Genomic DNA, 24,524 nt, shown 5'->3' with positions numbered 1-24,524 from the left:
GGAAAGATAGAATTAATTCCAAGTTTAATGCATCGTCCCGCGCCATGCAGACGGCTATTAAAAGTAATTATTTGACTGACACTAGTCTAATCCAAAGCAAATGGCGTGTGTACAGCTTTTACGCAGCCTGAGAGCCGAGCCTACAGCCTTGCCGTTTCCAGTCCAGACCCCCGACTTCCCAGTGCTATCTCAGTGCCGAGGGTGTGGTGATTTGGATGGATAGCCCTGGAATGAGATTCCCCTAGTCCTAGGAGTCTAAGAAAACCCCATCCAAGCGTCAGATAAGTGTTCAGCATCTGATGTGGCTGAAACCTGGACCCTGAGAGTAAAACGCTCACAAATAATTCCCCTCGAGCACCGGGTTCTACAGGTCGTCATATTGCCTCTCTGCAAGGACCTTGCTTTTGTTGAACCTTGTCCCAGTGAAAGTAGTGTTCTTGGAATAGGTGTCATTGTGATGTTTCACTCGCAGTACATTCACACATTTTTATATAATAATTGCTTACACTTATATACTGCTTTTCTGGATGCTCCACTCAAAGCGCTTTACAGGTAATGGGGATCCCCTCCACCACCACCAGTGTGCAGCCCCACTTGGATGATGTGATGGCAGCCATGGTGCACCAGAACGCTCACCACACATAAGCAATCAGCAGGGAAGAGAGCAGAGTAATGAAGTCAATTCATAGATGGGGATTATTAGGAGGCCATGATTTGCACAGGCCAATGGGAAAAAGTCCTACCAGTTAAAAAGTCATTGAGACTCAATGCCTCAACACAGACCCAGATCCTCAAGATATCCCTGAGGATATCATGTGACCAGTTGTAACACTGATGCTGTGATGAGCATTTCAGAAAAATAGTGCAATAAAATATAAAAAAGAGAAAGTGAACTCTGGTTTCAATCTTATAAAATATGGCTTAAATAAAACAGCAAATAAACTTTATTTACAATTTTCCATATAAAACAATTACAATACAAACAGTATAAAAATACTCTCCAATCCAAATTCATTTAATACCAGTACATAATACCATACACAGATTAATTACAGACTAGATATCAATTACTATAAAATATTTCAAATTCAATATAAAAGTGTCTCGTAAAAATAATTTCATGGCATTTCAATGCTCTCTTTGCCTTTTTCTGTAGATTTACTAATTGAGCATATCTCTCAAGGTGATCTGTAGGAGGACTGAAAGCATGTTTCCCGGGCCTTCTGTGAGAGCTGCATACATGTTCCCCATGCTGATTCTATGCAGTGGACTCAGAGGCAGGGGGCGCTGTGGTGTTAATGAGGTCGCTGGGAAGGCTCTCCCTAGCCTCCTGCATTCGTCTCCGGGCCCTCTGAAACGCCTCTGGGAAGAGCAGAGAAAGTGATTAAGATTGTACTCTTAATTACACCGGTCACTTTTATTGCTCAGGAGCACACCAAGGTTTTTCTGACAGAAATCACAGTAGCTGAAATGGTCATTAATGAAACTAGCACCCAGGTCGAAGAGTCCAGGCCCCACCCCAAAGAAAGGGGGTGTCTGAAGTCTAGTACTTTGCAGGCCGGTATCCAAGGAATCTGGAATTCAACCTCTCGTTTCTCCCTCTGAGCATAATGGACTATGGACGTGTTATGGTTAGGAAAGATCATTCACCCTATCAGCTTGCATTTTCACAAAGAAACCCAGGTAGATTGCTAAAAAAACAGCAGACTGTACCTGCCTGTAAAGCAAAAAATCTGTCATCATAAGGAAGGGGTGTCATACTCAGTTCCTGGTGGGCTATCAGTATTATTGCTTTGTATTCCACTTCAAGGTCATGATTGACTGAATAGATTAATTATGTACAGCACGGTGAAGTGGTTAGCCTTGCTGCCTCGCAGTGCTAGGGCCCTGGGTTTAATTATTGAACGGGTGCGGTCTGTGTGGAGTTTGCATGTTCTCCCCAATGTTCATGTGGGTTTCCTTCCACAGTCCGAAGACATAAGAGAGAAAAGATCACTTTATTGTCCATAAACAATTTCTTGCATTAGGAATTTGTCTTTTCGCATACCCCAGCTTGCTCTCCATGAGACACACACAGAAAGGGAGAGAAGCTTGGGGTCAGAGCGCAGCCATTGTACAGCACCCCTGGAGCTCCAACAGCATGGCTGGGTAACTTGTTACCTATTCCCACAAGCCTTAGGGTAAAGAAGCGCCTTCTGGTTTTGGCTTTTGAATGCACTTCCACATCTCTTTAGTGCATTTTAAAATTTTACTTCCCTTGATTTTAATTCTTTTGTTGAACACTTTTGTTCTCAGAGTGAAATTCTCTCATCAGGTGTGGGCAAGGAGGGTACAGAGAACTGCAAGGGTGTGTAAGTCTGAGCCAGTGTCTTACCCAGCACATTGTAGATGGAGCCCTGCTGGCTGAACCCTCCCAGCTGGTCCAGGACACTCTGCCTCCTCTTCCTCAGAGCACTGGCATCAATAAAAGCCCTGTGATGTGGAGAGACAACAACAGGAAGAATGCTTCTATACTTTGATTTCTGATTAAGAAAGCCCTGCTGCAACACATTTTCCTTTTTATTTTAAAAATGTTTTTTTCTAGCTCGAGAGTCATCATTGATCAGAATTCAGCAGGGTTTTCAGTTCTCCTTAAATCATCTTGTAAGATAAAGACCAACAATAATTATGTGATACCTTTGCTTTATATTTATGACACATTCTTACTTGTGCAGTTCTCCTTAAGCCATTTATAATGTGCAGAGTTGGACATCAACATCTTCCTTTACAGTAAATATTTGCATATGTTTTGCATAATCTGGGGATGAACAGCCTGATTCCCAGAGGGGTTCATGCAGTCACTCATCAGATGGGGGTGTGGGGACTGGATGTCAGGTCACGACCTTGGGGTCAACTCATTTATTTGATTCCCCCACTTTACACAAATCAGACAACCCTGAATTTCAAAGTTCTGCTCCCCTCCCAAACGATTTGTTTTGGATTTAAATGAGTGCATCCTCTTCATAAACACCAGACGCTCCGGTGTCGCGAGTGACACAGGAGCCGGTGCCCACAGCGGACCCTCACCCCTCACCTCGAGTGCTGAATGCAGTGCAGGGCGAAGGTCACACGGCCAGTGGTCTGGCTGCAGAAGCCGAAGCGGCTCAGACGCTCCCCCTGGGGAAGGAAGAGTCATGGGTGAGAGCGGTGAGGCAGAGGAGGGAATTCAGCTTCTCATGCCCGTCCCGTTGCCAACAGGAACATACCTGCGTCTCTACAATCACAACTATCGTATCAAATGCATATTGAGGCACTTTTTAGAAAACACCGAGCTGCAGGAGGTGCCTTAAGGCCAACAGGAAGTGCTAAAAGACGCGTGTGATGTTTGTGGCCGAGGGCATGACAGCAGCAGTTCTAGCTCCGGCGCCCTACCTACATTCCAGCTCTGCCTCTCGTCTTAATTCAACCCCAACCCCGTTTTAACTGGCTAACTAGTAAACTCCTCCTTCTTTACACTATCGGCTATACAGCAATGCTGACGTGGCTCCCCACTCTAACCTATAATTGCTATAATAGGTTTAACATAAAACTCTGATGCCTTTCACATGCCTCTGCCACAAGCTGATAATGAAGGATCAGTGTGATTCGATCTCCTGCAGGGTGATCACGGTCGTACCTCCTTGCAGTGGAAGTGCCAACTGCTCACATGACCCACCTTAAAGGTCCCAGGCACCCGGACATAGCTGACGTCCTCCAGCTCAGGGGCTCCCCCAATAAAGAACCGCCGCAGCTCCGCCACTGTTCCCATCCTCACAGGCCGCCATGTGGTACAGGTCACCGTGTGGTGCCCTGTGGGTAACAAGGGATCACGTCCAAATCTGACACAACTCATGTTGAATAACTTGATTCTTTCCTTTCAATGCTTCAGAAATTCACCGTCTCGGGAGCAAACAGTGAGATGGCCAATGCAATGGCGTCTTCTCATCGTTTCTATGTCAATGTGAACCAACAGGAACAGAGAGATTATGAACCCTGAGTGTCTACACAATATAGAAACCTGCCATATAAAAAGACCTGCCTGTGCTACAACACAAAGGAGAAAATGCAGAAGCCAGCACCATCTAAACCTGGTCATCCCCGGCAAAGTGAGTCAGGCAGAGCCTATTCATAGCTGTTCTACAAGTGTACACATGCTGTGCTTCTAAAAAGGTTTTCTGAAATTCCCTCTGAAAGCCTACCTGGAGTCGCCGGCATGACCACGTAGCCGTAACCCTCATTTCTGTAGCGCTGCCAGAAATCCAGGGAAAGAACCTCAAAGTACAGCACTGGCCACTGGGGCACGGAGTCTGCAGGAGCCGACAGTCATCCGCACAGAGCGAAGCACGCGGGAGTAAAGCAGAACCAATCAGAACAGCATGACCACTTAGAAACATGGACAAAATACTCTGACAATGTGGCTTTAGAGTAGATTTAGTCTTCATTAAAGTCAATCACGTGATGTTTTAAAAACTATATTGAGTAAAAGATATACTAGGTAGGACCAAGTAAGCTGCTAATTCAATTTTCACTCATTCAAATTCACTAAGACCTGGGGATCCCACTGGAACGCTGGAACTGTACAGAAAGATTAAGAACTGTCCTGCAGTCTGACCTTCTGTCTCATCTTCTTTCCTGAAGAAAGCCTCAAAGTTGAAGGGGTAAGAGAAGAAGGCAGCATTCTCCTGGAAACACAAGTTCACACTGACACTTTTTAAACAAGGCACTTTGATGTTTCCCCACAGAGGGCAATAAGTCTAGCTTGATGCGACAGCCCGCTGATCAATACTTGAGCAGAGCAGGAGCTGCAAGCTGGAAGGTGATTTTGTGGGGTACGTTTCCAGTGGCTGTACAACAGAGGTCTCTCGGCTACTTGAGGTGCTCTTGTGTGTCGAGCACACAGCCAGTCAGGCAGAGAGTGGAGGAGGGGAATGCAAGTTTAAGGACAGCAGCCAGGGACACAGCAGAGTCGAACCTGTTGTGGACATCGGGCATCAAGCAATGGAGATCGTTGTGAAAACAACAGGCTCTGCGTCTGACACAAAGCTTTGAGGGGCGCACTGTGTACACTGCAGTGGAAGTCACAACGACTCCAGGTTGATCCACACTTGCTACACCTGCCTGAAAATCGACTATAACAGAGTAGAAACATAAACAAGACCCCCCCCCCCCCATCTTACCCGGCCCACCGTGCGCGTGCGGCAGGTCTGAGTGACTCCAGACAGAGACTGGGACGGCAGGCTGGACCAGTCTGGAATTGGAAACACCAGACCAGCTCACTGTTAAACTGCTCTGGCTCTTGAGGCAGGATGGAATTCACAGTATTAGAACTGCTAATTTGTTTAGAAAGATTACACACAAATGGATCTTTGCTAAGCTGCAAATTAACATATGGCTCTGAATTGGACTAAGAAAGCCTCATATAGTTAACTGAAAATGGAGCTTAAGGGATTACTAAAATAAAAATAAAACCTCAGATTTGGTGGCTCAGCACTAAGGACATGAAATTACACAGGCACGGTGTATATGCAATATTATTTCTGTCTCTTGGGTATTTTAATTTCAATGCCACCCTTCACTGTATTCTTCCAGAGTGGCAGGGGGACTCGTGTGAAAGAATCCGTCCAGACCCAGGGAAGAGCTACAGAACCCCACAGCTGTGCTCTCTGGGCCCACTGCGGAGTGCGACCCCACTGGCGAGAAAGTGCTCCATCGGATGGCGACTTACTGTTGGGGAGCTCAAAGAAGAAGTGGACATACAGGTTGTCGTACTCATAGCCTTTCGCAGAGACTGCAAACAAATCAAACAGAACCTTCAGTAGAGAAGCAAATCTGACCCTTCCAGACTATTACAGAATCTAGGACAGCAGAACAAGATGTAAGGTTTCGGACAAGAACGTTCCCTTCTTAATGCCAAACTTTGGGAGGAACACTACGTCAAGAATCTGCCTGCATTATAGAGACAGAAGATCCCAAAGGCCCTGCCAAAATATTATATAGTACAGAGGACAGTACAAGGGGACTGGACTCAAGCATTCAAACCCCTTACAAATACAAACAAGCTCAACCTAATAGACCTCTTTAGTTGAAAGCAAAATATAAACCAGAAAACACATTTGATACTGAGAACAGGGTGTAAATCTTTACACAAAAGGATGCAGGAGTGTGGAACAAGCCACCCCGTCAGTCACTATGTTGAAAATGATACCATGGATTCCTCCAAGAAGCTGCACTAGATGAGGGGTTCACAAGCTGGACTTGGAGGTCCAAACAATTTCAGTTACACAATTGTGAAAAAACAGCTGTAAGTTACACAATCAACCCTTAATAAGAGGGTTAATTTTAACTGGTTGATTGTTTTCAGCTCTTAAATATATTGGTGGTTGTCTTTTAACTATTGCATTTCGTAAGTAAAAAAAATCAATAATTTGAGTTGAATAATTCCAATTAAATATTCCAATCCAGCAGCTTGCTATTTCAGTCTCAGTTGTGTAAGGGAGCTCAGCAGGAGTGGAAGCCAGCAGCTGTGTGGGGCTCCAGCCCCAGGACTGTGCAGTCCTGCACTGGGTGGGCTGGACGGCATCTTCTAGCTCTTAACCTTCTTTCTGTTCTTATCAATGAGATCTGGTCAAAACGATGGCTCTCTGAATTAACACACGGCAGTGTCAGCTACCTCTTTCAGTTCTCGCCCATGGCTGCAGCCATTGTACTGCTGTGTTGTGATGCTGTGCACTGAGGCAGAGGGATCTAACATGCTGAACTGCTTATTAAGCCGGAGAAACAGTATATATGTTAATATGTTCAATTGTTTTCTGTATCAAAGGAGGTTTCAGAAACGGTTTGATGGGCTGAGACTGAAAGTGAGCATCAGGCAGACTGGCACTGGAACAGAAGGCTTTGAAGAACATGAGTACGCTACAAAAAAACAGGAACTGAGATGATGATGATGAGATAACGAGAGGTTGTGCTGTTCCTGGTTTAGCCCCTGCTCGTTTCAAAATCAGGTCAGTCTCCTGTTGTTTTAGCTGTCAAACAAAACTGTCTCACAACTGTTTTTCCCCAAGAATGCAGAGCCACGTGCTGTCGGCATGTGGTCACTCTGGCACGAGCGCGGCACAAGCCCGCAGGCCGGTCTGAGCCGGAGCCAGGCTCACCGATCTCTCCGTTCACCAGCAGGCGCAGAATGCCAGGGGGAGGCTAGAAAGGGGACACAGAACTGATTAGAGCCCTGTCGATCTTCTTCAGGGAAAAACCTTCATGTATTACTAACCAACTTAAAATGGAGAAAGTGTCCAATGTGTTATCTTGGAAAGACGTTCCAGGTGCTATTTCTGGAAGTAATTTATCCCAAAGTAGCTCAACTAGCTTTTAAACTACAGATTTAAGGGAGGACTGTTTACATCCAGTACAATATATTCAATGCTTATATACTGTATGTCAAATAAGAAACCAAGGACTAAGACATAATAAAAGCTGCTTCGCAGCAGCACACTGACGTGCAACGCACCATTTCAAAGTCCTGGCCGACCAGGCTGTTCAGATACTCTCTGTGGCGTGTGTAGAGCTAGGAAGAGAGGGGTTCACTGTGAGCCAACAAGGCAGCGCATCCAGTTCAAAGCCTTCGTATAAACTGTAGACAGGAGAGTGGATGGAAGGAAAAACAAGACAGAAAGCAAAGCAGGCATACAAAGGGAAATGACATTTCAGAGGGTGTGTCTCTCCCTCTTCACCGGGGGGCCAGGAGCCCCTCACTCACATCTCTGAACACGCGCTGCTCACGCTCCCTCTCCTCCGGGCCGATGGTCCGAGACGCGTCCTCCAGGGAGTACTGCCACTGCTCCCGCCGCTGGCCCTCCATCTCCAGCCTGGCAGAGCACACAGACCCCTTGAGCTGACAGCACCGGCCTCGCATTGGCCCCTGCACTGGCCTCGCACTGACCCCGCACCGACCCCGCACCGACCCCGCACCGACCCCGCAGTGCCAACCCGAGCAGGGCTGCTGGGGCTGAAGCGGGCAGAGTGGCCTCCTCTCACAGGGCACAGCAGGGGCTGCGGCTTGTCTTTCTGCGGGGTAGCCATCAGGCCACTCGGTGAAAGAAAGCACAGCGAGAGACAGGTGAAGAGCGGAGGCTGACGGAGCCACGTGCCTGTAAGGTCCTCTGCTGTTGTTGAAGTCGGGCTTGACAGTGACGACTCCACTGGCGTCCACTCGCACAGTGCACAGCACTCGCTCGTTCGCCCTCCTGCCCAGCCTGTAACACACACACACGACAGCCTGACGCCATTCAGCGCTCACTCCCATCACAACCAGGTATGATCATTTACTTCTGAACGCAGATTCAATAAACTTAGTGCTCCTAACCAATTAAAAAACACACATTGAATTGAGTAACGGGTTTGAATATCTGCATTCGGCAGATTAATTGCGCCCTGAAGCAAGTGGTTAGGGTTAGGGTTATCAACTTCAACAACATTCCATCTTATTAAGCCCTCATGGTTACATAAAAGCCTGTGCCCTTTATGGCTTCCAATTCCTAGAAGTAAAAAACAACTGACTAAGTGAGGGACGCTCATTATTTTTAAATCATTTGACTCCCAGACACTAGCTCCCCACCCACTGTGGGGTTAATTCCACATATCGGGGTATTTTAAGGCTCAGCAAGCAGAGTTTTAAAATACTCCTAGCCAGCATTCATCTGTATTGCTTAATGTTAGTACTCTAATGCTAGAACAAATTTGTGAAAATCAGAAGCTTCAGAATTAATGTAGAGCAGCAGGGCTTCAGAAGGTGAGGTGGAAACTAACTGGACACCTGGACACAGGGGGTAAGAGACTGAGCATCACTCACGCCCCAGAAGGTCCCAGGTCGGCCATGATGTGCATGGTCTGCACCGGTGTGTTGATCACATGGTTGTTCTTCACAAAGTCCTCTGTGGGCTCCCAGGTGACAGTCCGGGACTTGGGCACACTGCCTTCCCTGGAGGGCAGAAGCCAGGTGTGGGAAAGTCAAAGTCAGACAGAGATCCAGGCTCATACGGTACAAGTAGATCTGCATCCAGCCAGCACCATGCTGGTCTTAAACATCACATTGTGATGTGGCTGAAGATTTTACCATTTTCTTTTCTGTTGTGAACAGTAGCTTGACATCATGCAGGTCACAACGTATTGAGAAGCAGAGTGGGCCCTGGATAGAAGGTGAAGGTGGCAAAGTGATATTTGGAGGTTACAGTTCCTTACACCATGCAACACCATTTGAGGCGTTTTCCTTCAGCTTAGGACACCAAATCATTCTGTGAGCCCTCAAGAACGGCAGAGAGTAACTAAAAGGTCCCTAAAAAAGGTAACACTCAGCTTGTCTCAGGCCATGAAATGGGCACAGTACAATCCAAAATGATAATACTTCGGCAGATTTCTTACGAATTTGTTTTGTATCCAAGAGCCATGTTTCACAAAAACTTGCAAAAAACATATAAATGTACAAATAAATATTACATTTTAGAAATTACATTAGAAATCTGCCGAAGTATTATCATTTTGGATTGTACTGTGCCCATTTCATGGCCTGAGACAAGCTGAGTGTTACCTTTTTTAGGGACCTTTTAGTTACTCTCTGCCGTTCTTGAGGGCTCACAGAATGATTACCAGCAGCCATATCACCCTGCAACTCACAACTGGCAACCCACTGAAGCTAAGCAGGTGTGAGCCTGGTCAGTACCTGGATGGGAGACCTCCTGGGAAAAACTAAGGTTGCTGCTGGAAGAGGTGTTAGTGGGGCCAGCAGGGGGCGCTCACCCTGCGGTCCATGTGGGTCCTAATGCCCCAGTATAGTGACGGGGACACTATACTGTAAACAGGCGCCGTCCTTCGGATGAGACGTAAAACCGAGGTCCTGACTCTCTGTGGTCATTAAAAATCCCAGGGCGCTTCTCGAAAAGAGATTTCCAATTGGCCCTTACTAATCATGGCCTCCTAATAATCCCCCTCTATGAATTGGCTACATTACTCTGCTCTCCTCCCCATAGCTGATGTGTGGTGAGCGTTCTGGCGCACTATGGCTGCCGTCGCATCATCCAGGTGGATGCTGCACATTGGTGGTGGTGGAGGGGAGTCCCCATTACCTGTAAAGCACTTTGAGTGGAGTGTCCAGAAAAGCGCTATATAAGTGTAAGCAATTATTATTATTATTACATCTTTTACATAATGCTGTATTTATTTGCAAAGTAATGTTTATCAGCGCTGTGTGTATGTGTACAGCCAGAGGGGGAAGAAGAGACTGCTGCTCACACTGGGCGCCTCTCCTGTCTCCTGTGCCTCACATGCGCCATTCTCTCCGCCAGCAAGGTGGGGGCAGCCCAGTCCGGGTTCAGCACTGGGAGACTATGCTGCAGAGACACACAAATGCGACTTAGTGCTCTCATCTTCATATGCACTCTGCCTTGCATCCTACAGGCAACAACAGACAGCCATTCAAGGAAAGGGCAGCAGCCACACAATAAACATGAAAGCATCTCTGGCCCTTTAAAGCCCGAGCCAGTTGCAGAGCGGACCCACCTCCATCTCCCCGGACAGCAGGTCGCAGTCGGTGTAGGTGAAGATCCTGCGGCTGGCCCGCCCCCCTGCCCTCTCCAGAGCAGCGATCTCAGCATGGTACTGCCTCTCCAGGGGGCTTCGACATGCCGCCTCGGTCTGCAGCAGGGCCACCTCACTCTGCACACACCCCACAGGTCAGGAGAAACATCTCAGGGAAAAGACAAAGCCCAGCTCCCACTACACTCCTACTGCAGACGCTAGCGCTTGGCATGAAAAAATAGGTTCCCTATTAAAAACATGGACATGGTTCTTCAGGAACAAAATCATTGTAGAGCAAAATAATCCCAATAATAATGCAGCATCAGGCGACTTCCTGGATTCATTTCACACTTTTCAGAAACATCCATCTCTCCTCTCCCTGGATTTCCTAAGACTGGACAGTGCTGTGTGCAGCCTCACTCGGTTGGACTCGTGAAGAGAAGGGAGTGTGGGAACTCTCTCCGAGGACGGCCAGCGCAGAGTGCGAGGAACACAGTCCCCACCACAGCACCAGGGCCCTGTCACACTCTTCAGGTGTGGCAGCCTGAGCACATTACAGTACCTCCTGCTTTTTCACTGAAGACTGAGTAACCCCTACTGCCATCAGGACAGGGAAGCGCCCAGCCGATGTTATTACTGCATCTATCTGTAATTACTGAACAGGCCCCCACCTGACTGAAGAGCTTCTCCTGCCAGCCCACCGTCACGTCCTCCTTGTCGTCCTGCTGACCGCCTGCTGGAACACAAGACAGGCCCGTTACTGAGCGGCCCCCAGCAGACACTGGCCGCCACTTGCACTGGGCTCCTCCACAGTCCTCACTGCCAACAAACAAACCAGAACCCGTGTTCCTACAGTGTGTGCGAGCGTGTGGCGGGACACCCTTACCCTGGCAGCGGAAATGCATCTCTTTAAAGAACTGCCAGCACTCAAGAAACGGTATCAGCACCAGCTGACGTCAGTAGGAAATATATACTCTCTGGTTGTACTTTTCTCTGGTTTGCTCCATATCAGCGACTGCCATGCTGGAAGCTCTGTGCTGGCGCTAACTCCCTGACCTGAGATCCAGACACGAAGGCGTTCAGACGTCCTACTAACACCCTTTGGATATGGATCTCCTCAGGAAACTGGTCCCAGTTAAAGAGGGCCTGGGCCCTGCACACATACTCACCTGAGCTGGCTTGAGCACTGAAGGTGAGGAGCTCAATGAGGCCCTTCTCCTGCAGGGCAGAGGCCTGCTGCTGGAGCTGTAGGGAGAACACCGTGGGGGACGTGATGCGCTGGAGACGCACCCTGCAACAGAGACACAACATGCTGACACAGTACTCTGCTCCACTCCAGCACCAGCACCGCCACACTGAGACAGCGCTGCACCACACTGACAGGTTACTCTGCTACACTCCAGCACCGAGACAGCACTGAATTGTGTTCAGAATTTTGATACGACAGTAAAGGGAGCTGTACGAGCATAATCCTCCTTTACAAACTGTAAACAACTCTAACGTTACATTTGGATGTAACAACCCCCTACGTTTATATAAAATATAAAGTAGCGAATGTCGGAAATACCTCCAAAAGCAAACGTCGAAATACATGCTGTACTCCTTTTTAAAAACGCTACTAGATTAGATGCTGTCTGAACGTGCACTTTACACGCGTTATCGTTATGTTCAACCGGCGAGCTGAACTCGCAACGTTGAATATACCACGTTACTCCCGGCAAGAAGAACCAGCACGAATCTGTGAAGTGCTCTGTTTGTACGTTCAACTCTTTCTTGTGTTTTCGGGTCTTTCCTGGTTACCTTATTTTCAGGTTTTCGACTGGATCCCTGGAGCGATAAACCCCTTCCCCCGTATCCACACTCCAGCCCTCCGCCATCTTTGCGGACGTGTGTTGTCACGGTAACGGCAGGGCTCGTTTCCTGCGGTTTACCGACACAGGGCGGTGGAGGCAGGGGGTGGAGCCAGGACTTGATTTTGGGGTGGCCCTGTGCAAAAGTGGGTGGACCGGGCTCTAACTGACCGTCCTGCCAGCATAGGGGCACCCCTTCAATTTACAATGCCATCCTCGAGCGGTATAATCAAACAGCAGAATTAGCGGAACCTCATACTGTATATATACACGGTCTCTCTCTCACACACACAATTACCTAGGCTGCTGCACGCTACTGAGCCACGGCGGACACATGCGCAAAAAAAAATAATCAGTGCCTACCTCTGGTGAGGTTTTGGCCTTCTAGACCAGACGCAGGCGTCGGGGCTTGGAATTGAATATGGTGATAACTCGTCACGGTCTAGAGAGTCGGCAAAATCCCGTTCAAATGACAGCTAGTTTGCAAAGGTCTCTCATATGAGGACTCTGTCTTTAGCTAAAGAAAAGCTGCAAGAGCTCATTTTTACTTGTTGCTTGTAACGGTTCTAAGTATTTCGTATGCCTGCTTTTAGATTGTTCAGTAGTTTTACAAGTTACTCTGAAGTCAATATTTTATTGCAAAACACAATGAACACAAGGCAAAAATGCAAGGTTCAAAATACGTCCAAAATATTGTATTTATAATACCATGCAGGGCTTACCTTGAGCTCCATGAAGTTGGCCCCCCTACAGCCAGCACAAACTCATGACTTTGGCGTTTTGTGCGTCACAGAGTGACGTCACTGCCAGGAAAAGAAGGCGCTATACTGAAATATATTGAAACATCCTAAGATCATCCCCCCAGCGGCCCTGGCGACGAGCGGAAGGCCGCCAGTCCTGGCCAGAGCCGGAGCAGGACAGCCCATCCCGAGAGGACAAGGCTGGGCCGCAGGGCTACGACTACAGCCCCCTCTCCACACACAGCCCACCATTCCCGCTCAGTGTGCTAGCAGGGGCTCCTCATCAGCTCCTGGGAGGAAACCACAGCTAAAACCACACGTGCACCAGGAGAGAACACGCAAACTCCACACAGACAGGCCCCACAACCACCAATCAAACCCAGAGGTACAAGAATGCAAACCCTCTTCTTAATCAGGACATCCTTTCAGATGCTCAATGGAGATGACGAGTTACACATCAAGATTTTTATTGTTCCATGTGGGCCTTTTACAGATATTCCTGTAAGCTTGAATTCACAGATATTACATGTATAATCAATCATCTTGTTTTGGAAGATACTCCTTGAACCCCGAATTGTTAAACAAGGTAATGTGGTAAGAAAGTATCTGAAAAAAAACACACAGTTCATCCAAATCCACAGCTCCTTTATAAAAAGTTGTTGTCCAGTACTTTAAAAATACATTTTCAGCTTCCATTAAAATACAATTTGTATACAAATTCTTTTTTCTCCCTCCAACTCCTTCTTTTTGAAAAAAATAAAACGTAGTAATACGCAATTATGAATCAGAAACCTCAAGCAGACTTTGCAGAACCAACAGGAGGTTTTGCCTTTGTTTCATGATAGGGGACTGACAGCCTTCTCTCTCTGTTGATGTGTTTGTTACAGGACCAGCACACCAGCAATCTGGTGAGAACATGATCTGGCAGAGCCAGGCTCAGGGCTCTAAGTCTCTTCTTCTGCTGCTTCAGCCGTCTCACTCACAGACCTATCGCTTCTACAGCGCTAATGTGTAACATCTTGACAGGTTGGGAAAAACTAAAAAGGCTGAACTCTAAGCACACTCACGACTCTCTGCTGTGCACTTTGAGTCGTTCCACAATAATTGTACATCTTAATTGATTTGCTTTCAGTTCAGGAAAAGTGGGCTTTAATAACTATCTTCATTCTCAACACGTTAGTTTTATTTGTACTGGGGAGAGGGTCAAAGGTCATACCAACAGGGCACTAACATGACCCTGAACTCTCCACCCTCTTCCCCCAACCAACAGGCACAGGGCAAGACCCAGCCTGGATGGGACCCCAGTTTATCACAGGGCACAGACAATCTTCCCAGAAGCCAATTACCCCACCAGCATGTCTTTATAGAGTGTGGGAGGAAGTTTGATCTTGACATCTCTAAAATACGCAGGTGTGTCACTGAAACAGCTGTAGCAGCAGTACAGAAGCACTGTAGAACACACCACTACAGCCTCTTCAAAAAATTGGAGGATGGAGGTAAGCTGTAATTTGCTTAATTAAAAAAAAAAGTTAAATAAACACATTTTCAAAGTTCTGTACAAAAAACAAAAACATACATCCCAGCACTACTTATTTTAAGTCTCTGGAAACCGGTTATTGTAGGAATTTGATTTGACGTGATTTTTAACAATTTACGCTTGAACATCACAAAGCTGAAGCATGAGCAACAGTAGCCAAGACTTGCTTCCGCCACTCACACAGTGTCAAGCCCAGACAATGAACATGCTCAGCACAATAAAAACACTTCCAGCAAAGGCATCCAATTTAAAAGCAAATGAGCAGTCATTTAACAAAATATTGACGTACTATGTGACAAAACCTTTTTCTGCTTGCAAAAGTCTCTGGGGGGAAAAAAAAAATAAAGAACTCACCTCCCACAACAGAGCATTTTGATCCACTCCAGGAATTACCAGCTGCAGTGTTGGTAAGAGCTGTAGCATAAAAAGCACTAATTGCATTTTAACTAAATGGATATATGCAAATACACTGAATAATCCATAAACATCCATATATAAGAGATTGCAGACTTAAATAACTGAAATGAATCAAAATACTATGCAATAGGACACTTATTTCTAATCGAAAGCAGGGATATCGACTCCTGCTCCTGAAGAGCCATGTTTTGGTTTTCATTCCACCCTGGACTCTTAAATTAACTGTTCACTTTACTAATCTATATTACTACTGTTTCATAAGTCTTCCACCACTGAGGATTTGTAAGTTACCTATGTAGCTACCAGGACCAGGAGTAAATATCAGTGTCTTATAACAAATCTCTTGTTCGCTGTTCACTCAGTGGACAAAACAAAATGTGTAGCTGTTGTTCCTCTTCATTAAAAACATGAAGCGTCGACCCCCCCCACCACACACACAAGGGTAAAAAAAGCCTTCCCTTTCTAAAATGGTGAAAATAAATTTTCACATCTGGTCCCCCATTGCTACAAGGAAACCCAACTTTTTGTATTTTAAATATATGGGTATGTGGAAAGATACAGATATATGTACCGACATGCTTTCTCTGCACAAAGTCCCGAAATTTTGATCATAATGGAATTTATTTTCCCTTTAGGCAAATGGTGTGCAAACAGCCCATTCCACAATAAACAAATCAGATTGCCAACCCCTTGCTCACAGGCAAAAATAATCAGGCCCAGATACTTAAGGACACCCTCTTCAAGTGCACATTCATTTGTCACAGCAAGCAGTAGTTGGGACACTCCAGGACATTACCTCATTGTTGTTGCAGACTGCCAATGTTACAAGACTGGACTGAATCACACTGCTCCACAGCTGCTGGAGTTAACAGGACTGTGTACAGTCAAGGGCCACACGATTGCGCCAAACAGGTATTCAATCGAGCTGGTGTGTATATGAAAGACTTTCATCAAAGTTTTTAAAGAGATCAGAATCTATGCAGACTCTTTGCTTTAAAATAGTGATTGAGCATCCCTAGAAAATGTGGACAATGCACCTCAGTCTCACACATTACAGGCAGCAGCAGGTCTGGCCTGGGGGCATGTTTTCTGTTCAACCTGACTCACGGCTGCTGGAGAAAAAGATCTGAAAGGGAGCAGCCACAGGTACCGGAAGAAATCCAATGCCTGCAGCAGCACGTGGGGCTTTTCTAGAGACAGATTACTTTCAGGCCCACTTACACTTCCCAATCTTGTCTTCTACTCCATGCTTGGATGCTTCCTGCTCATGATCTTTGCCTCGAGATAACGGACACGAACGTCCCACAACGGTTCAGGAATATTCTGTCCCAGCAGAGGCTCCAGGGGAGGCAGTCTGCACCCCAGAGGGTCTTCACCGACCCTGTCCAGGCTCCCCATGGGAGCAGCACAGTCCTGGCACAGCAGCGTCAGAGCAGGAGAGTTCCTAGATTCAGGGTGCAGACAGCGCCCCCACATGGCCGGTACACCACCGCGGGTCTGGCGCCCATGAGCGCTGCTGTGGTTGCTGAAACACAAGCAGGCGGGTCAGTGCTCTGGGGCTTCTTCACGTCTCCCACATCAGCCTTGGCTTCCTTCACTCCAAAACTGGCATGTGGAAGAATCTGAATTCCCACTCTTCCTCTCACACCTGGGATCTGGGACAGAGCAAGAAAGCAGCGGTGGCGCAGAAGGGAATGATCGCCAACTATTCCGGATTCCTCTACGTTCCCCTTCGGGGAAAGGCGAAGCACAGAGTCCCCATTTCTGGTCTCTCTCTGCGGGGATACCGCGGACAGCGCTGGTCCGAGGAAGAGTCAGGCTCCCTGTGCACACGTTCCCAGCTCAAGCCAGAGCAGGGCTTCAAACACACAGCCGGCGTCTCCAGAGCACGAGAGACTGCCGGGCCATCGACACGAACGCCTCAGGATCTGTATTCACCTCAGAACCGAGCCAGAACCAAACAAGCCCAGCCTCTGGGTCTCTCATTGGGCCCCTTCGAGGAGCACAAGAGATCTAGCGAAATGATGAAATCATATTTTAGGCAATGCGGTTATTTTTGACCAGTTGATATCATCTGTTCCATTTCCTTCTGGCATCTTACAAATACTAGAGTTTCTACAACTGTTACTCCTTATGACACCTAGAGAGGGTGCAGGACCAAGGACACAAGGGGTCGCTGCCCCCACTGCGCCCCCCAGTGGCTGGGGGAGCCCCTGGGATCACACAGGACACATTTAACAGCAACTCCAAAAGACACTGAAAGGAAAGCAAAGAGGATACAAACTGCTCATTCGAGGTGAATACAGCCGTAAGCGCTGTTCTGAAGATCGAGATAAACGTGCTCTTGGCACGTCTGCGGTCATTCCCAGCTGGACGGACAGCAGTGCGTCCCCCCCACCCCACACACACACACACACCACCACCATCCCGCCAACCTAGCCAGGTGCATCGTGGGCTAGCTGAGAGTCGAGGGCTGGAGGACTGAGCTTTGCTCCGTGCAGACTCTCTTCAGCGGGGGGGCTCCTGCCTCAGGGCTCTCCTCATCCACCTGCATGCAGACACACACCTTTACTGCACTGCACACACACACAAAGCAATTAGCAATAAACTCACTTAAGAAAAACATCAAATCAGCAGAAGTTAAACACATTACTTTCTCTCAATTTAAAGCTGCGCCGGGGGGCAGTGAGGGCTGGCGCCGAGAGCCAGGCGAGAGGGAGACCGTCGGAGATCAGAGAGCAGCACCATTTACCTGGGCGTTCAGAGGCAGCAGATCCTCCTTCGTCAGAGTGGGCGGCTCATCGGCAACTTCGCAAGTCTGCAGCGACGACTCTGGAAGTTGTTTTTCAAAAACGGACTTCCGTTATTTTAAAATCGAAATTCAAAGGGAACCTTACCTTCTTATCACCCAGTCTTTGTGCTTATTCTCCACAGTCTCCATCTCACTCTGATCAAAACACCTCAAACAAATTTCTTGTCTGCACAGGAGTGAAAACAGGACTAGGAAGCAGAAGCATCATGTCACGCAGACGAGCCCATTATGGGTAAATTAGCTGCTTTTACTTCACACACAATCTGCTCGCCAGTGCTGTAAAACTGGTCAACACAATGAATCCTTCATGTTCAGATGGAGCCTCTCATCCCTCCCAGACCCCCTTCATCCTGCGCCAGAAGCCCCTTCTCTCCGCCTGCAAATCCACGCCCATCCCCCCGGTCCGGAGCCGTACCTTCCAGCGTCTCCTGCCCCAGGGTGGGCGGCTGGGAGTCGTCGGTGCGGAAGTCAGAGGTGGGGGCCGGGCTGACCGGCTCGCTGGGCTGGGGGCTGGAGTTGCTGCTGCTGTCCACCTTGGGCTGGTACATGTCCGACAGCGAGCTCTGGTTACTGTTGTCATCTGCAAGGCACCGCAAACAGCGGCAATGAGGAGGAGACTGAGGCCTGAAGCAACACGGGCAAGACTCAGGCTGCTCAGGAACTCCAGGGCTTATAAGCTACTGGATCTCCTGCAACATCCATCCCTTTCCTACCCACTTCATCCCATCCAGGATAACGGGGGGGCTGGAGCCTATCCAGGCAAGCAACTGGCACAAAGCAGGGTGCACCCTGGACAGGACTCCAGTCCATCACAGGACACACACACACACACACACACACACACACACACCAGGGCCAGGCTTCCCAGAAGCAAATTAAGCTACCAGTATGTTTTTGGACAGTGGGAGGGACCTGAGGGCCCAGAGGAAACCCACACAAATATGGGGGGGAACATATAAACTCCACATAGACAGCACCCCAGGAATGAAGAGGGGGTCCAAGCTCCGAGAGGCAGCACCGATAACCACTGCGCCAAAGTGCCCCAACAACACCTCTGGCTAATTTAAATATTATGTCTTCACTGTCATGGGGTAAATATGCAGGGACAGATGAGTAATATTGGTAAGTTATTTTAAGAGCTTTGGGCAGTTTAGAGCAGGAGAAAGACCCTGATCCTGATCGATCGCTTGACTTGGGGAACAACAGCCTGGCCATAAGGACACAGATGCTGAACACCCACTTTCCCACACACGCCCCCCAGGAGGAAAAAACTGGGGAGCTAATGCCAGGAAAAAGACAGGGTACAGGGGGTCTTCGTCACCCAGATTTCTACTATATTGGGCGTGGCAGAGGGTTAACCTCTCGACTATGGTGTACTCTATCAGCTCAACAAGACCCGCAGCTCATAAAATGTGCACTCGAGAAAACAAAGCTCAGGCTGTGGCATGTGGACTCCAACTACATAATTATCCAAACAAAACACAGAACATAATTACGATCTTAAAAGCAACAATCTATTTCTGCGGAAGTGCAGGCTTTTTTAGATCTTGTGATTTTAGGTACACCCACAGATGAGGCAAACAAGAATTTGGAAGTCAGCATTTTGAAAATGACTGCAGGGCACTTGAACAGCACACGTTTAATAACTGGTGAGGGTGTGAACAATGGATCAGGAATTAGAGATCCCGATCTAGCGCAGTGAACTTCGACACCACGTCTTTGGGATGAACAAGGAGAGGTACAGTCCTACAGACGAGAGGCCCCTGGGCCAGTAAACACAGAGGAACCTCTGAGCTCCTAGATCTGTGCAGCTGAGGAGCTGTACAGGCAGTCGCTGCGCGTGTGCGAAGGGCAGTGTCGCACCCTGGAAGTCCAGCAGGACAGAGCGGTTGTTCTCTGAAGCCGTATCCCCGGTGTCCGCAGGGTAGCCCTTCAGCTCCCTCCCTGCGCTGCCATTGGTTTTGCACTTTTCTTTCTACAAGAGAGGAAGAAGATTATTTTGCATTGAAGTACAGCGACCTGCCGCAGACGCTCACCGAGAGCAGTGGCCGTGCTTGAAGTGGAGCGGGATCTCTAGATAAGGCCTGAGCACTAGGGTGGACTGGGGGCAATGTGCTAACAGTACAATCCAATACAACAAGACCACGAGGGAGACAGACATTTCCAGAGAGAAGACGGTATTGTGAAATGTTTTAGCTTTTATTTTTTTTCATCTTAAAGCTACTGCTCAAAACGAACAGTGAAATTAAAACAGAAGGCACAAGCAGAGACTATGTGGAAGGGCATATACAACTGGCAGCAGGAGGCACTTCTTTCCCAAAGAGCTGTCCAGCCGATACCCTGGCTTCTGTCAAGAAACAGCTGGATGAGATCCTGGGATCAATTACCTACTAACTACAGGCTAGATGGGCCAAGCGGCTCCTCTCACGCGTCTCCTCTGATGTATGTCCTTACGCGTTCTAGTGAAGCTTAAGGCAACATGCAGGAGGCTTTTCTTTACAAAAAAGGGTTGTGGGTGTAGGGAACAAGCTGCCCCAGCCTTTGTAGAAGCACAGTCTTCACAGTGAGACGAGACTGGACAAGATCTTCAGATTGACTATCTGCTAGCAATCAAACAAGGACACCCTTTGCTCTTGACCTTAACGTTCTAAGTAACAGAGCTCCTAAAACACCTCTATTTTACTCTCTTCCACATTCCTCCTGTTCCACAGCAGCAGCCCTGTGGCATCTTGTACTCGAGTTGTCTAGTTTATCACAAACAGGGACAGGCTGGCGTCAGCAGCAAACTCCATTCATAACCTTCCATGGACATTATTCTGTGCAAATTTCACCTGAAGACATTTTTAAAGCAAAAAAACAGAAAGAGAAAGACACTGTAGCACGAAGAGCCCTACCTCCTTGGTATCCACGACAGGCACCCACTTAAATATCCTCAGAGAGGTGTCGCCTACAGTCACCCACTTCTTCTCCCTGTAGGGGCGACAGAGCTGTTACCAGCCGCGAACTGGACACCCCCAAAGGAGCACCATATCGCTGCCGGGCGGTTTTCTCACCCATGGAGACACCACCTCTCCTTTCAGAACTCGAATCCCTCCTCTGCAACAGAGCCAGCGCTCCCCGCATCAGGGGGAAAGACACTCTGTGACAGGAGGAGCAGGCAGCACTCAAGACTCCTCAAACCCACACCAGCACCTCAGCTCTTCCAAGGGATACTTCTCAAGGTTAGTTTCTGATTCTACTTAAAACACAAATACAGCAGGTCTCCGCAGTTTTCCCAGACGGCCAGCTTCATCTTTTTAAAAACCCTCCTGGCGTCATAGCCCCAGGAGCAGCAAGTTCACACGAGAGACTGGAGAGCCGGACTTCTGTCCGATCACCTTTAATAACCCCTGGGCATGGCCCCGCCGAGACCTCTAGAGGGGGGAGCCCAGAAACTGGGCTCCTCACCCGAGCTCTGCTGCAGTGGGGTGTCACGGCGTCCACGCTCTCCTGCGGTGCTACCGTGAGCTGCGGCTTTGTTTGCAGTCTCTGTGGACATCGGGGTCCTGACTGCTGGCCTGCAGCGCACAGTGAACCCCCCGCAGGACCGGACACGCAGCCCGCGGAAGGGAGCTCAAGCCTCGCGCCCCGTGCCAGCTCCACGCACGGGGGAAGCGGAAGTCGCTCCTCAGGCTGCACGAAGCCACCCGTGTCCGTGTCACACGGTACCCCTGCTCATGCCTCCGGAGCACCGCATTGTGGGATATACAACACACCGCCCAGACTGACCACACTCGTGTCGTTCAAGGAATCAATCACTGCGTGTGGGGGAGGAGGAAATATCTGAGGAACTTTCAGTTCATTTATTTCGTTACTCGGTCTGTAACAGAACAGCACCAGTTTCCTGCGCCGTGCAGTTGGCGCCGTTCTTGCCCCTTTCGCAAACTCGGCATTATTTTCAGGCAAACCCCTGTTCCATCCCCAGCTTTAACGTCTGAAAGAATTCACCCTCAAACTTCTGGTTCCCTGGGGTATTAACTAACAGCCAACTCCGCACACATTCCCCCTCCTTCTCCCTGTGCACTCGACTAAAGGCACGGCTCCCGGCGGCGCGGCCTGTCGCAGACCTGTTCGAGCTATGATACGGGAAAATACATTATTTCCTCGTTTCGGCTGAATTGCCGATACCCTTCGGTAATTTCGGCACACGCCGCTGTCAGTCACCGCAGCGGCGCCCGCCCACCCGTCCGCGCCTGCCAATCAGCTCTCGGCTACTCATCCCACCTCCGCTACCGCCCCGCCCCCGTCTCCAAGGAGACCGGCTCTCCCGGCCAGCAATAGGCCAGCAGCCCCGTCACTCTCCCGCCAGTCACCGCCGCCGCCCCGCCTGCTCCTCGTCCCCGAAGTTTCTCTTACAGGATTGTTTGCTCGATCTTTTCTTCCTGCGCTCTTCCCTCACACTCACCATCGCCGGACCCTCTCTATGGCCGCCATCACCTTCTTAATGTCATCCTTGGCGCGGCTCCGGGTCTCGGCCCGAACCGAGCGGCCTGACATCTTATTTCGGGGCTCAGGTTTTTATATTTTTCCTCTTGTCGCCAATCCGACCGAATGGGTCTCGCCGTCCGGTTTTTTAACCTCGCGAGACTTCTCTCCCCCCCCTCCCCGCCCCCCCGCACGCGCGCGCGCGCGCGCCACTCCGCACCCGCCCGGCTCCCCACGTGGTCCGCCTGACGCGTGCGCGCGAGGAGCAGCGCTGTGTTTCTCTCTTCTGAGCACGGAATAAACCTTCACTCGTTCCTTATTATCAGTGTTAGTGTTATTGTTGTTGTTATCAAAGTGCATGTGGAAGGACAGGAGTATGGTGGCACAGTTGTTAGAATTGCTGCCTCGCACTGCTGGGGCCCTGGGGTGCTGTCTGTGTGGAGTTTGCATGTTCTCCCTGGGTTTGTGTGGGTTTCCTCTGGGTGCTCCAGTTTCCCTCCAATATCTAAATACAAACAGGTAGGTTAATTGGCTTCTGGGAATACTGCCCCTGGTGTGTGTGTGTCCTGTGATGGACAGGTGTCCTGTCCAGGGTGGACCCTGCCTTGGGCCCGTTGCTTGCTGGGACAGACTCCGACTCCCCTGTGACCCTGCTGTGAAAATAATGCCGGCAGAAAAGGGTGAAGGATTGGCTCGCGTGCGCTGGAGACCCAGCTGGCCTGGCCTCATCGCCTCTCCCCCCACACGAAGAGGGCCCAGTTCCCCCCATTTAAATTTGACTAAAACTGAGGAGATGTGTGTGCATAAATTCCAGGGAAGATACATGGTATTTTATGAAATTCTTATGAAATGTTTTGGATGCTCATTTAAAGGCACCTGTGAAGTCTTGTACTTTCTGCTCAGAAACAGTGTCTGCACTCGGTCTTCCTTGATCACGCAGCTGCAGAAACCCTGATCAGAGACTTCTTCACAGCTCAGCTGGACAGATGAATGTCAACAGTCTTTCCAGAGTCTCCCCACCAGCTCCTAAACAAGCTCGGCCGCTCGCTCTCTAGCCTGTTGGAGCCTACGTGATCACACCGCCCCAATTCTGACACGTCCTCACTGGCTCCCCATTACCAGCACCCCAACACCCCCCATCCCCCCAGCACAGCGCACCTCTCCCTACTCCCCTGGCACACGCAGGCCTTTACTCCGAGAAGCATCTTCAGGCCCTTCTTCCAGGTACAAGTGTCTCAGCCGCCTTGCGCCACAGCTCTGGGCCTCACTCCCCGTCAACAGGAGAGCTGCGAACTATTTTACAGTTTTGAAATCTAAATAGTTACCTGTTCAGTCAGGCTTTTAATCACTGCATGCCTTTTCCATGTGTTATTTATTTTTTATCTTTATTTCTGTTTAGTGAGACACTGATCACATCTTTTCCGTGTTCATTTCACGTTGTGAGATATGAGCTCGTATCCCTGTCTGTATCTGAACAGCTTTTCCCTCCCGAAACCACTGTGGCCGTTACTACAGCCTCAGAAATGTCAAAGAAGTAAGATCAATATGTTGCCTTTTCAAGCACTTGTAAACAGACTCATTGTCATGAGCCAACTTTACAAAGGGCAATAGCTCTTTAATGTGTAAAATCAGTCTTCATATCATTCTAGACCTAATCTAGACCTAGACCTATGATCGCTAATCGCTTGACACCAAAGAGCCCAAATCCATGATTTCAATCAATATACTCTGGCACTAGAGGGCGCACAATGCTCCCTTGGGCCCAGAAACTGACTGGTTCAGCAAACAACTACTGACCCCAGACGTGCCTTTGATTTTTAAATAATTTCCATGTTGATGTGGAGAAGCAGTCACTTATAAACAATGTTAAATCTAGCAACGGACATCACTGCTTTTTACAACAGACTTGAAATTCTTCTTCTGACTGGTGGCTCCCTGCGAGTTGAACTGCGGTGCAAAAAAACCTACAGGCATCATCGAACACGCCTGCCGTCAGGCCGCCCGCTACAAGCTCAAGGCGCCGGAGCGGAGGCTGTGGGTCGGGACACAGGGGTCAGACCCCACCACCTGCGTCCTGCAGGGCTCATGAGGAGGAGCAGTGACCATTACCAGCCAGCAGG

General features: G+C 48.8%; 2 protein-coding genes across 4 annotated transcripts; both read right to left on the bottom strand.

The window, feature by feature from the left end:
* Positions 1–926: 926 nt before the first annotated feature.
* Positions 927–12,679, bottom strand: mks1 (MKS transition zone complex subunit 1). Of its 3 annotated transcripts, none has more exons than XM_088616339.1 (18): positions 12,385–12,679; positions 11,754–11,875; positions 11,256–11,320; positions 10,567–10,722; positions 10,300–10,397; positions 8,864–8,992; positions 8,163–8,267; positions 7,772–7,880; positions 7,523–7,579; positions 7,170–7,212; positions 5,744–5,806; positions 5,196–5,266; positions 4,631–4,700; positions 4,218–4,325; positions 3,695–3,828; positions 3,074–3,156; positions 2,375–2,472; positions 927–1,362 (listed from the first exon to the last, which is right to left on the bottom strand). In XM_088616339.1, exons 1-18 carry the CDS (start codon positions 12,459–12,461, stop codon positions 1,259–1,261), a joined length of 1,692 nt encoding a protein of 563 aa, XP_088472465.1. In that variant the 5' UTR covers positions 12,462–12,679; the 3' UTR covers positions 927–1,258. The 3 variants fall into 3 exon arrangements, with proteins under 3 accessions (XP_088472465.1, XP_088472466.1, XP_088472467.1); XM_088616340.1 differs by having other exon boundaries at positions 11,256–11,317; XM_088616341.1 differs by lacking the exons at positions 11,754–11,875; positions 12,385–12,679 and having other exon boundaries at positions 10,300–10,392; positions 11,256–11,323.
* Positions 12,680–13,624: 945 nt separating this feature from the next.
* On the bottom strand, positions 13,625–22,573 carry bcl7ba (BAF chromatin remodeling complex subunit BCL7B a). Its single transcript, XM_088616342.1, has 6 exons — positions 22,385–22,573; positions 20,835–20,910; positions 19,804–19,915; positions 18,356–18,520; positions 17,881–17,960; positions 13,625–17,676 (listed from the first exon to the last, which is right to left on the bottom strand). Exons 1-6 carry the CDS (start codon positions 22,474–22,476, stop codon positions 17,584–17,586), a joined length of 618 nt encoding a protein of 205 aa, XP_088472468.1. The 5' UTR covers positions 22,477–22,573; the 3' UTR covers positions 13,625–17,583.
* Between the last annotated feature and the right edge of the window lie 1,951 nt (positions 22,574–24,524).

The sequence above is a fragment of the Lepisosteus platostomus genome, chromosome 22, assembly GCF_059453375.1.
Source record: "Lepisosteus platostomus isolate fLepPlt1 chromosome 22, fLepPlt1.hap1, whole genome shotgun sequence".
Classification (NCBI taxonomy): domain Eukaryota; kingdom Metazoa; phylum Chordata; class Actinopteri; order Semionotiformes; family Lepisosteidae; genus Lepisosteus; species Lepisosteus platostomus.
Note: the sequence above shows the minus strand (reverse complement) of the source record. Positions and strands in the feature narration are given on the sequence as shown.